Source organism: Larimichthys crocea, chromosome XX, assembly GCF_000972845.2.
Source record: "Larimichthys crocea isolate SSNF chromosome XX, L_crocea_2.0, whole genome shotgun sequence".
NCBI classification, from domain to species: Eukaryota; Metazoa; Chordata; class Actinopteri; family Sciaenidae; genus Larimichthys; species Larimichthys crocea.
This window is the reverse complement of record NC_040030.1, coordinates 6908451-6921440: the sequence shown is the minus strand read 5'-3', so window position 1 is coordinate 6921440 and position 12990 is coordinate 6908451. Positions and strand designations below refer to the sequence as shown.

The following is a 12990-nucleotide window of genomic DNA, read 5'->3' as shown; positions in this document are numbered from 1 at the left end:
TCAACATTCTTTCCAGTCATACATTTAAAATCCGATTTTTTTTCTCTCTTGGCATTACAGTAAAAACCATTCTTCCAAAATCTAAACTTTAATCATGACCACTAACGAGCTGCTGATGCTGGGACCAGTTATTTAGACAATTTTATGGCCAACCACCGGCCAGTAGAGGGCGCCATTGCTGTGGGATTGTTCAGTATTTGACACTTCCTGACCTCCATGGGGAATTTGGTTTGTAATGAATTAAAGAATGACCACATAAAATACCACACTACCACCAAGAGAGCCATTAAGACTTCACACTTGAGAGGTCAGTGCAGGTGAGCCAACCTAAAAATAGAATGTTTAAAACTGCACATGGTAATAATTAAGATTACACCGAAGCTCTCCTGTGAAAAGACTTAATCACACACACTGTAGTACAAATGGTGCTGTTTATGCACAATGTAGCTGATGAAATATTAGATGTGAAAGACCTGCAGTTCAAAATGTGCTTTAGTAAATAAACATTTTTTCTTTTCCCCCCTTCATGCTGTAACATTTTGTAGATTGCAAAATAACTACAGCTGTTTGATAAATGTCAAGTAGAAAGTCCAATATTTCTCAAGCTTTTGGCATCTGACCTCTAAAAATGAAGATTGTCTTATGATCCTCACGGTTAATTATCACCTGAGTGTGGACTTGAAAAAAGTGTTTTTGAGCATGAATCTAACCACTGAACATTTTACCACTTTATCATGATTCACATCATTTATGGAGCCCTTTAGATTTCTCCTGAGAGCTCTGCTCCCTCTCAGGCCAGAACCACAGGCATAAAATGGAAAAACTCAAGTGAAGTACATCAAAACCTGTACTCAAGAACAACAGCACACACTGCTGAGGCCTGCTGTAAAGTGATCACCACAGTCCCTAACATTATTTATGTTGTTATTTCGAGCAGTATTGCTATCACTGTCCACATGGTGTTTATTCCTCATAAAGCTGACACATGAACACACACTGCATTGTCACACACATTTTGAGCAGATTTCAACAGAGAAATATTTTGCAAATCACTTCTTTGGATGACACATCTCTGTGTATAAAATAAAAAATCTGACTTTGTGTGATGTCAGCTTAGAATATCACATTTTGTATACTGAGCATTAAAGTCAGCAGAAAATATCACAACGTTTCCATGTACTTTTAAATCCAAATGTCAAAAAAAAACAAATGTTTTTTTTGTATTAATAATCTGCTGATGTTCAGTGTCACAGGAGGCTGGGTGCCACTGAGGGGGGCGGTGCACCTCTCCAGCAGACCCCTCCCGCCCCCAAACCCCTTCTCACACTGTGACCAGCAGCCAGACAGTCAGTCAGGCAGCAGCCTTCTCACTACAAACCGACACTACTCTCCACCACCGCGGTCACAGCAGCGTCTCATGCCTTCACCTGCTCCCGGATAGACAGCCGTCCATCTGTCCGTCCGTCCCTCCGTCCAGACAAACGGTGTGTGCAGGTGAAGATGCTGGAAAACGGGAGGAAGGTGTTCAAGGAGGGTCTGCTGGAGAAGCGGAGCGACGGGCTGCTGCAGCTCTGGAAGAAGAAACACTGCGTCCTGACCGAGGACGGCGTGCTGCTGCTGCCGCCCAAACAGCACGACCAGCCGCATCACCACCAGCCGCACCACGGCGGCGGGGACTCGGGCAAAGTCAAGGAGCTGCACTTCGCCAACATGAAGACGGTGGACTGCGTGGAGCGCAAGGGCAAGTACGTGTACTTCACGGTGGTAATGACGGAGGGGAAGGAGATCGACTTCAGGTGCCCGCAGGACGAAGGCTGGAACGCGGAGATCACCTTGCAGATGGTCCAGTATAAGAACCGGCAGGCGATCCTGGCCGTCAAGTCCACCCGGCAGAAGCAGCAGCTGCTCGTCGTGCAGATGCCCGGCCAGAAGACGATCCGCAGCTCGCCAAACGTTGCGTGACCTGCGGCGAGTCCCGCGGACAGTGGTGCGACATTATCGGTAAGACAGCTAAAGAGAAAGCGAGAATGAGGTTAGGGGTCTCCAGATCCGGGGACCACCTGGGGATCCCCTTGCAGATTACGGAGCCATTTTTCCGGTTTTGTTCTTCTCCCTGGATGTGTGTGCCCTGATGAGGACATCTACTTCCATCATAGGTTACAGTCCTCCCTCACAGATCAAACCCTGAGCCAGTTGTTCCACCAGAAGGGGACAAAATGTGGATTAATGTTGGCGTAAAGAAAAGTTTGTGAGCCCCCTGATATGGGCCTGCCTGTATGTGCCCCTCATGGAGGTGAAATCCTCCGCAGGATATCCATTCCCAGGCAGGTTTGATATTTCATACAAGGAGGGCTTCTCCTTACCCAAACATGCCCGAAACACAGGGCTTTACGCGCGGACATGAGTAGATTTCAATTATTCACATCAAAACTGGAAATATTTGTATCTGTTTATACAATCCGTTTCAAACTAGATCTGCATGAGTCAGCCTGTCACAACATGTTTAAGTGTTAAAGTTGGATATTTTAATTGAAGTGAATTAGACGCACAAATTGCGCGCAAAATTCAAAGTCTGCAGGTGTTTTTCAGCTCATGAACATACACTGACTCTAAATATACTCTGACACTCTAACCTGTTCTGTGCCTCAGCAGAGCCTGCTGTGCTCACCTTTACAGTCCAACTGCTCCTCTCACTCCAAACCTGTGTTATTAATCACATTTCCATGCACGTGGCTCTTCCTGCTGTGATTTGTTGTCACACTGAGGTTTCAGTGCAAGCAAAAAAACACAAACAATGGACTTAAATATGTGGAAACAATGTGCTCACACTTTATTATTATTATTAGGTCAAACATGTTGGAAACACTTGATCCAGCGATGGCTTTGATTTGAAGGGAGACACTGTAACCTGACACACACACACACAGACACACATTTTTTTTGTTTTGTTTTTCTATGAAGCACAATTTTTCCAAAAAGCTGATTGTTTTAGATGAGCTTTACTAATGATGAAAACACGTTTTCACGTCAAAGACATTTGGATATGATGAATGTTTCATTAATATTTGTTCCTTTTAGTTCAGAGCTTCAGTTTGCTGTCGACTTAGTGAGCAGCAGGGCTGCTGAGGTCATGGTTTCTGTATGTACAAATTTGGGGATTTAAAAAATTAATAACACATGACGGGTACTTTTAGGAAGATTCCATTATTTTAAGTTTTCTAATATTTCAATTTGACTGTTTTTAGTCAAACAAAGTAGCAAAATAAATAATGTGAGTCAGTATTTCCCTTTGAGAAAAGGCTTTGGAACCGGATTTGGCAAATACATGAAGCTGAATTAATCAAATCTGACTATTTGAAATGTTTAAAACATTTGGCTCATGACCTCAGGATTTATAAAGTCTCGCTGCTTATTATTATTTATTTCATGTAAAAAACATAAATGCCTCCTCAGTTAAACTTTCAGATAAGGTGAGGAGTCAGTCAGTGTTTCGATCCAGACTGTGGTAATGAAATGAGCAGCCTGTGGTTCTGTTCTATTGAGTCCATGTTTCAAGTGACTTTAGATTTCCGTTGCCTCCTGTGTCAGGCACCATCAGTCTGCAGTCTGTCTAATTGATTGCGTCCGCAGGTTAATTGGACACTCAGCTGGAGGATGAATATCGAGCCGGGCTGCATCTCCCCCTGCTGCTTCGACGCCACCGAGCTCCATTCTCCAGGAGAACTCCCTCTTCCATGTAGTGGTTTCCACAGACCAGCACCCCACCACCACACCGCCCCCCTTTTCAGATACAGAGACTTATTTCACAAAAGACTGATGGACAAAAAGCATGTGAGAAAACAGCTGTGTTCTACCGTGCGATGGGTTCGTCCCTTATTTATTATACGTGTATATATATTTTCTATAAAAAAATGTTACGTTGTTGATGAATGTTCAGTGTGGTTGTTGCTGGAGTGGAACAAGAAATACTCGCTTGGAGATTCAGATCCTACACAGTACACACAAAGTCCGCTGGGAATAATCTTACATAGTTATCTTAGGATGCTTGCTGTAGGTTAGTCAGATCAGTTCATTACTGCTAAAATGTGTCATTGTTTTCATTTTTCAACTGAACCAAAGAATCATTTCATTACATCTCTCTCTCTCTCGTGCAGTGTTACAGCTCAGAATATACTATACTGAACCACTATAGATATATGATGAGATGCCTGCATGATCTATACCTTATTTGTTTGATGGTTTGATTTATTGATTGCTACAGTACATCTTAGTGTTTTTTTTTTTCCGTGTGCATCAGTCATTTTCCGTCATTCTCTTGCATTCTTCTTGTGAGTCTTAAATTGGAGTAAGATACTTCGGTTTGTCTTCAGTGGTTACAGAGAAGAGCTTAGTAATATAGTAATGCACAGTGGAGGTTTTGATATATTGACAATTTTCAGGAGCTGAGCTGCCCTAAAGACAATTTAAATGGTTGTATTAAATCTTAGTGGGTCGAGACAAATTATGACTATTTTCTGGCTTGGTACGTGCAGTCTGAAACTTAAAAGCTGGAGGAAACAAATACTGCTTCACATTGATAACCAACAAAAAACATTTTAAACTGGAAATTCAGATAGCCAACTTCCTCTGGGTTTAAACTGAGTTCAAACCTATTTGCTGAGTCGCCAGACTTCCTGCTGACTCACAGAAATAATTCATTATGACACAGCTCTTCCTGAGTTTAAATTTCCTTTTTTGGGATCCAAAGGCTCAAATTGTGATTACATTTCAACATGTTTAAATGAAAGACATTTCTTTAAACGTCTTCCTGGTCCAGTGGATGTCATGTGACCTCCCTAGAGTCAGCGTAGCGCTGTTACAAGGTTTCATTGCTCTTCTCTGATAGTCGGTGATTGGCTACAAAGCTGTAGGACAAGGCCTGAAAAGTGTGCAAAATATCACAAATGCTGTTCCTGATAGCCAAGTTAAGCAAAATCAGACTATTTGGCTCCAACCACTGACATTTGTCACAACCAATCAGATTACTCCAGTGTCTGCAGCAGCTCTGCCTCTGAGAAATATTCATAAAACTATATCTCTAATCTGCAGCGTCAATACTGCAAAGCATGAGCGATGTGGTTGTTGTGAACTTTTTAGAGGTGGTAATACAGAGGGTAACACCTAAGACAGGTAACGTTCTTTTTTCCATGATGGGGAGGATGTCTTGTTGTCAGGAAACATTTTATGTCACTACACCTCATGTTGTTTCCTGTTTGCTGGAAGTGTTTCCCCTCTTGCCAGTGTATCACCGCCAGAGCAACACATGCCTCCGTGTTGTTGTCATCTCCCACACAGAGTAATAGCTGTGCCCTTTATCTAATGCGACCGGTGTGATGCTTCTCTGTCTGACATGCCTTCCTGTTGCCATCACTACACAAACAGTTATAGCTGTGCCCTTTGTAGCCACTGTCCAATTTCTTATTTCAACGTGAGATCTATTTTCATACCTCGAAAAAAGATACATTCCATTAAAAAAAACAAAAAACAAAACAGCACGGTGTCACGTGTGGTTCCTTTCCTTCTTCTGCGCAGCAGCAGATGAATGTCAGAGGCCTGCGATTCAGCGGGGGTTATTTAAGTGACCCGTTAACTAGCTGCTCCTCTGTCGGTCTCCAGCCTTTCATGCTTTACAACCGCTGAACCTTTCACCTCCTGTTTCCTGGTCTAAAAGTAGAAGCCGTGTGGAGAATTGGGTTTCACTGACAGTTGCCGCTGCTCAGATAAACCGCCAGTGCGTAATGTCAAATGCACGCGTGGCTCTGTCTACTCTTCTGTCTGAAGCCGGGCTAATTCAATTAAACGCGGCGCACATGGCGGCATCCCTTTCTGACACAAGAAGGCTTCACTGCTGCTGGAGAGGAACACTGCCGTGTTAGGAAGCAGCTTGTCTCTCTGAATGCTGAAGTCTGGAACTTAAAGACACCTGCTACCCCGGTCCTTGAATACTGCTTTAATATATTCACACTGGTGCAACCAGCAACCAACATGGAAATGCTCTTACATTCCATCTAGCAGATGTTCTAATCTACACTGACAGCTGAAAATCTTTAAAGTTGTTGATTTCCACCATTACAAGGCAGAAACATTAACGTGAGTCTATGTAAATTTGCTGAACAGCTGCCGCTGTGGCCATGAGTGGCAATTACATGATGATGGTAAATGTTGAAACTTAGTGTAGCACACCTGCACAGCAATACTGATTCAACATACATTAGCCACCATACACTCACAGAAGTGAGGCTGCAGCAGCAAAACCTCTGAGTTCATGACGCAGGATTGTTTTATCGCTTATGAATTCAACTTTTCCCGTGTGACATGAAGTGTCGTTTCTTCTTTAAAATGTTACGTAGTGTCACTTTAAGGGACGTTAATGTGTTCCAATCAGAAATGTGTGATGTTCAAATGAACATAGAGAAGGTGAGAAGAGATCAGTGAGGACATGATCTTGTTGTTGACATCCCCTCCCAACATGTCGGCGTCTCTCTTTGAACTCTCCAGCAACAGCGGCAGCTGTTCTTCAAACATTACATAAGAAGCCCGTGTAGCTCCAACTTGGCGCGGTGGCTGACCGCTAACTTATTCCTCGCCATCAGCGTCTCTCTTTGATCAGGAGGAGTAGGAGTAGAAACTTGTGATAGCAGGTGCATGTGACTCTAAATGACTGCCAAGGAACTTTTAATCCAGGTTTATGGATCCTCACCTCCTTTGTCACAGTGCACCTGTCACCATCTGATGGAACAGTTTGGAGAATTATTGAAGTTTGTGCACAGAATATAGTTCTTTTCAAGATTCATCTTCTAGTAAAGAAGAGTTGCTCCCTACTCACTTAAATTTAAGAAATATTTTGAATCAGGACATCGCTCAACATTTCTAACATACTTTATTTCTTTATGTTCAGTTGTTGAACCCCATGAAAGGACCAAAGCTAAGAATGTGTTAGTCCATCTCTAAATTTGACTTCCCTACCCTCTTCAGCACCCAGCAACAAGCTCACACCTCACAAATATAGTTTCATTTTTAAAAACAGCTCAGCTAGTTTTTTAAAACTATTTTCAGGGACTATTTTCAGAGGTGGATTAATAGACATTTGGTCCTTGTATGTGGGATTGAGTCAAAATAAACTACAGTGTGTGTGTTCACGATAATGCACTCTCTCGGTTTTTAATAGTTTTTGGACAGCAGTAGAGGTCACACAGAGGAAGAAGATATCTCTGTCATCGGGTTTGTCTTTTTATGTTTTCTGTTGAGTAAAATATCACTGGACTTGCTGCCAGTATTTTTCATCAGAAGTGCTTGTCGGGTGGTTGAACAGCTTTGGAAAGTGCTGGGTCAGGAAGATGCTGCAAACAGTCTATTTCTGAGGGCAGCAGCAGACAGTCGTAATGAAGTTTACGTTGACAGACATTCCTTACTGCAGGCCCGTGTGTCCTTCTCTTCTCTAGACACAAACACACAGCGGGTTGCATAAACTCCAAACTGACTTTCACCTTCCCTGTGTCATCTTGTCAGTGGCATAACACAAAGCCTCTGTCGCACAACAGACCTGGAATCAAATCTGTTAGGACAGCTATGCTGTGTGGTGTAGAAAAAAAGAAAAGAAAAGCCAGTTCAGCCACATAAACAGTCAATTTGTATGTATGCCACAACGCTGCCTGTCAAACGGCGCATGAGAGTTGTCATGCCTTGTTGATTTTACTGTACTGCATTCATGTGTTTATAAATCCCAGGATATTCCTAGTAATCAATAACCTTCCCAGGATCCATTGTATCTGATTAGACTGAAGGACACTATGAGCTCTGCAGTGCAAGCCTGCTTCGGAACATTATTGATCCATAAACTGAATATTACTTGAAGGTGTGAAAAGGCTTTTTAGCTTACATGTCTGTTGATAAAATAACTATATAAATATATAACAGTGTGTTTCCATTTATTTAGCAATTGAATTTAAACTGTTAAAAAGTCCTAGAGTTGGTAGATTTGCAGGAAATGATGGAATGGGGGCTAGACTGACTCATTACTCACTGATGCAACACACCTGAACGATGCCAAGAGAGCAGTGGTGAATGTACCATGATGAAACATTCCCAAAGGGGTACCATGATTTGTTGTTTTGGGTGGTTCAACAATTTAGAACTCTGCACCATTTTTATCCTGGAAAATAATAACGTTAATGAGATCAGAATTAGCCAAGACCTGCCAGCCAGACGGCTACCATCACCACCGGCTTACCAAGGACACGTCATGTGGGTAATACACTGTTCAGTCCTGCAGCTATAGGTGAGTTAAACCTATTTGCCCCTCACTGAACAAACTGAAGACATAAACAGGAATATTCCATCCATCCATCCATTATCTGTAATTGCGCATCAGGGTCATGGTGGGTTTGGAGCCTATCCCAGCTGCCTTTGGGCGAGAGGCGGGGTACTTCCTGGACAAGTCTAACCTAACCTATTAACCTGTATGCCTTTGGATTGTGGGAGGAAGCCGGAGTACCCGGAGAGAACCCACGTGGACACGGAGAGAACATGTATAGACGACGTTCAAACCAGGAACCTTCTTGCTGTGAGGTAACAGTGCTAACCACTGCACCCATAAACAGGAATATTATCATGTTAAAACTGGGCCCAAACCAAGCCCTAACCCACATGTGGTAGGCTATATTCATCTGTTCGTGTTCTATGTTTTGACCGACGCAATTGTTGGTGATTGGAATGCCACTTTGGATACTAACCGCTAATTGGGTGGTTGTGGCTCAGGCGGTAGAGCAGGCTGTCCACAAATTAGATCCCCGTTTCCTCTTGTTTGCATGTTAAATATTATGTTATTTTGGACAAGATTCTGAATTGAAAATTGTGTGATTAGCTCCCTTCTGATGAGCAGTGGGCATCTTGTATGGCAGCCAATGTCCGCGTACCGTTTTCTAAGGAGCTAAATTTAACAAAATATTCCATTCCATGGTGTTCTAAGGCTGCATTATGAGAAGATTCAGGACTCAAATTCACCAATTACATAGCTCGCTACAAACCGGCCAGCTCATGAGGTCAGTGAGAGTGAACCAAAACGGTCGATGTGTGGGCTGTAAAATCAAAACAAGGAGAAAATGCTCGGAGTGGAACTGCAGAGTTGGTTGATTGTCTCTATGTCTGTCACTATCACACCACACACAGTCCTATCATTAATATAAAAAAATAATTATAGCAGCTTTAACAGAAGCAAAAAAAACATGTTTGGGATGTTTAGCTTTCCATCGCTACACATGATAATTCATAAAGACACGTTTTTGGATAGAATGGTTATTTGAGCTCTTATCTGCAGGCAGCAGACCACGTGGCAACATGATGTTCCCAGAAAATAAACACTACCCCGATGATACGTGGCTGCAGGTTTTCTGTGTTTGTCCTAAACCCAGCTGACATACGGTGAATGTCAGGCTTCGCCTGGTTGGTAATTTAGCCTTGATTTAGGCTTTGCGTGTACTAAACATATACACTTCGCTAATGTGTTAGCATGATGCATGAAACATATGGTGTGCTTAGGTAAAGGCATCATTCATTAGACATACACAGCATAATACGGCATCTATAAGTAGCATGATCCATAACCTGTACAGGCTGTAGTATATCATGCTAAAGTGAAACTGTATGATGTTTATCTGTTTGTTTTTCTTTCTTTTTTTTTAATCAAGGTTTTTCATTAGAATTTTCAAATAGTAAACAGCACCCCAAAGGGACTTAACAGACAAGAAAATAACATACAAACAAACATAATACCACTAAAAGAACAAATACAACATCCTCCAACCTCCCACCCAGTACCAGACAAAGAACATACATATTACACACTGTACAGCCAGATAAGAGAAATAAAATTACAGATAATAGTTACATAGAAATGCTGTCAGCATCCATATCTTCAACAAAGGTCAAAAAAGGTTGCAATATTTTGTAAAATGTCTTAGTCGCTCCCCTGACAGTATATATCTTATCTTTTCTAATTTAGGATGGCACATGACTTCTTTGATCCAATGACTATACATCAGTGGAATAGGATCTTTCTATTTAAACAATATTAATCTCCTGGCCAGGAGAGTGCATAGAGTCATCATGCTGATTTCACACCATCTAAAAGGGGTATCCTCCGATACATGTGGGATCGATGTCGGAACTGATCTTAGAAAGCTCTGGACCAATGCAGACGGGGAGCAATTTTTAATTGGACAACTGCATGTCTGAGACATATGGAGGAGGAGAGAACTCTTTGGATTACTTTGTGCCAATTATCATCTGAAATTGATTCATGCTAAGTAAATCATAGATAACACTTATTGTCTGCTTCCTGGCCTGGTTTAGATTTAAAAATTGAGTCCAACAAAGAATTGGAAGAGCACAATGGGAACATTTCTGAATTTGACCTACAAAATTTCTAAACTGCAAGTATTTATAAAAATGTGAGCTGGGAATGTCATATTTCTGTATTCTGTTTGTCCTTACATTCTTTTCTACATCTAATTTCAACAAATCATTCTGATGGTCAAAGATGCCCTCCAGCACTGCCGATGTTTTGCTTTCCATGTGCTTGATTGGTTGCCATGCCAACCCTTTTGCAGCAACCAGTGCGTTAATAGTCTGATTTCTGCAGGTTTTATCCATATATTTGCTCACTCTTATAGCTTTATATATAGTAACTTTTCAGACAGCACACAGGCGTTGTTTAACTGCTGTATAAAAGCCATAATCATCTTCAGGATGTTCATTACTTAGATTACAGGGACTCAGCTGCCACTCTTATCAAGCCACATCACCGTCATATCCGTAATCACAGATCACTCAGAGATGTGGATTTAAAAACGCTTCATTATTCAAAGTGGCTGGCAAAGAGATAACAGGTACACAAAGAAAGGCCCATTATTCCGGGACATCTGGCATCATCCTGACTCCACGGTGAAGCGGCTCATCAGCACACAGAACGCAGAGCAGATTGTTCACACACTCGCTGTTTTGTTTCCTCCCCACTGTGTGTGGGCGTAAGATAGATAGGTGTAAGATTGTTTTATGGCGCTTTATCCAGGCGTCAGAGTCAAGTCCAACTTGTTTGTGCCATTGTGTGGATCTCTGACAAAGTATGGGATACCAATCCTGCAGTAAAGGATTATGGGGAATGCAAAATGAATAATGTCTTACTTGAGATCCTCATTCTCACTATTCAGCATTATTAAAACATTATACTTTATGTAATTAGCCATTAGCAGGCTGTGCGGTGTGGTATAGGGATATAAAAATCCAGAAATACTTAGCCATCTGCTCAGCGGTACATAAACTGTGTGCGTTTTATACTCTGTATGTAAATGACCCAAATGGTAAGAAAATGATGAGCAAGGCAAGTCGGATTTTTTAAAAAGTAATCCAGCTTGTCATTTTGCTCATTTCACTCCATGTGTTATGTGCGTGGGTGCAGAACGGTTTCGGTTATGCAAACATGTCTTGGAGGCAAAAGCTGCCCCAGCGTACGAGGTCATCATTCGCCATCTCTGTGATTCATAGACGCAGAAAGTTGTTTTGGGTTGTTTTCTCAGATTCAGATGGACATGTATGAGGCATAATCTCTGGTGTGTGTAGAAGAGGAGGTTAATGTTAATGAGACCCGGTACTCTGGCTCATTGTTGCTCCTCACATTAAAGGTCAGGGGCTGATCTACTGAATAACAATGTGCATGTTCGCTCATGCAAGAAAAATATAGCAGTTCTAATCATTTCATGCCTGAAGGTTTTATGGCGCACCACTACTATTTTGCGTCCCTCTCACTGACTTCTTTCAAGCTGCTCCAGGCAGCACAAAATTAAGCCGTGTTTCTGGCTGCACAGCAGCCGTCCAGCCCAAAAAGACAGACTGAATTAGCTGCTGAACACAGATGATCGTTTAGCAGCCAGAGAGCCAGATATTTCTTTCAGGAGTTGGTGGAGAACAAAACAGAGTTAAAAGAAGATATGAGGGTGGGAAGAAGCACCACTTCAGTAAGTCTTGGGCAGTACCTGCTGGATGTGTCAATAAGCAACCCACAGATGGAAAAGATTCTTGTTTTTCATGAGAGGACATTTTTTTATTTTGGAAGCTGTCCCCTGGAAAGAATCTTAAATTGATTTATGAGCTGAACTTTAAAATCACATCAGCCTGTTTGAACTTTTATTTTTTTACACTTATCTGTTGGTAACTGTCCTTCCACAGTCTTTACTCGTTTCCTATTCAGTGTTGTAGCCTGTTGACCCTCCACTCATGTGTCATTATTCATCATCACGTGAAGAAAAACAGTCGCTGGCATTTAATTTTATGTTTTGATTTTTTCAGACATTCGACCTTGCCAGTTGGTGATGCCCTCTGAAAAACTATGATCCTTAAATTAAACAATGAGATTATATTTGTGCCTCAACAGCAGTGCAGCCCTGGGCAGTGTGTGTGTGTGTGTGTGTGTGTGTGACAGAGAGAGAGAGGGTGTGTGTAGTCTGGAGTGTTTGTGAACTGTAGATCTGGCTCTCCTGCATCTCCTAAACCTTTGACCTTCACTGTGCTTTCTGGCTTTAATCCTAGACCACCTCCTGCTTTCTCTCTCCACACACACACACACACACACACACACACTGTACACCTGTTGCCAAACCGCCGGCAGAGGCAGTGCTGGTCAGCTGGCTCGGCTCAGTCTCTCTCAGCGATTAGAGCGAGAAGTTGGTGATAAGAACAGAAATGTCACCTTGGTCTCTGCTGCTTCTGAAAACTCTGTATAAAACCTCAGCTCGCACACACACACGCTACACACTCACACATAAACCTGCTTTATGAGCATACATTTTATCACTCACCTCTCTTTGGGAGTGAAATGATTTTAGCTGCTATGTGCTGATAATCCTGCTCACACACAATTTCGATTAGAATCATTAGACACGTCCATCACCATGGCCT

At 42.1% G+C, this 12990-nt stretch overlaps 1 protein-coding gene across 1 annotated transcript; it reads left to right on the top strand.

Moving 5' to 3' along the window:
* The first annotated feature begins 1222 nt into the window (after window positions 1-1222).
* Window positions 1223-5536, top strand: phlda1 (pleckstrin homology-like domain, family A, member 1). Its single transcript, XM_010744358.3, has 2 exons — window positions 1223-2001; window positions 3631-5536. The coding sequence occupies exon 1, from the start codon at window positions 1501-1503 to the stop codon at window positions 1960-1962; it is 462 nt and encodes a 153-aa protein (XP_010742660.1). The 5' UTR covers window positions 1223-1500; the 3' UTR covers window positions 1963-2001; window positions 3631-5536.
* The last annotated feature ends 7454 nt before the right edge of the window (window positions 5537-12990 follow it).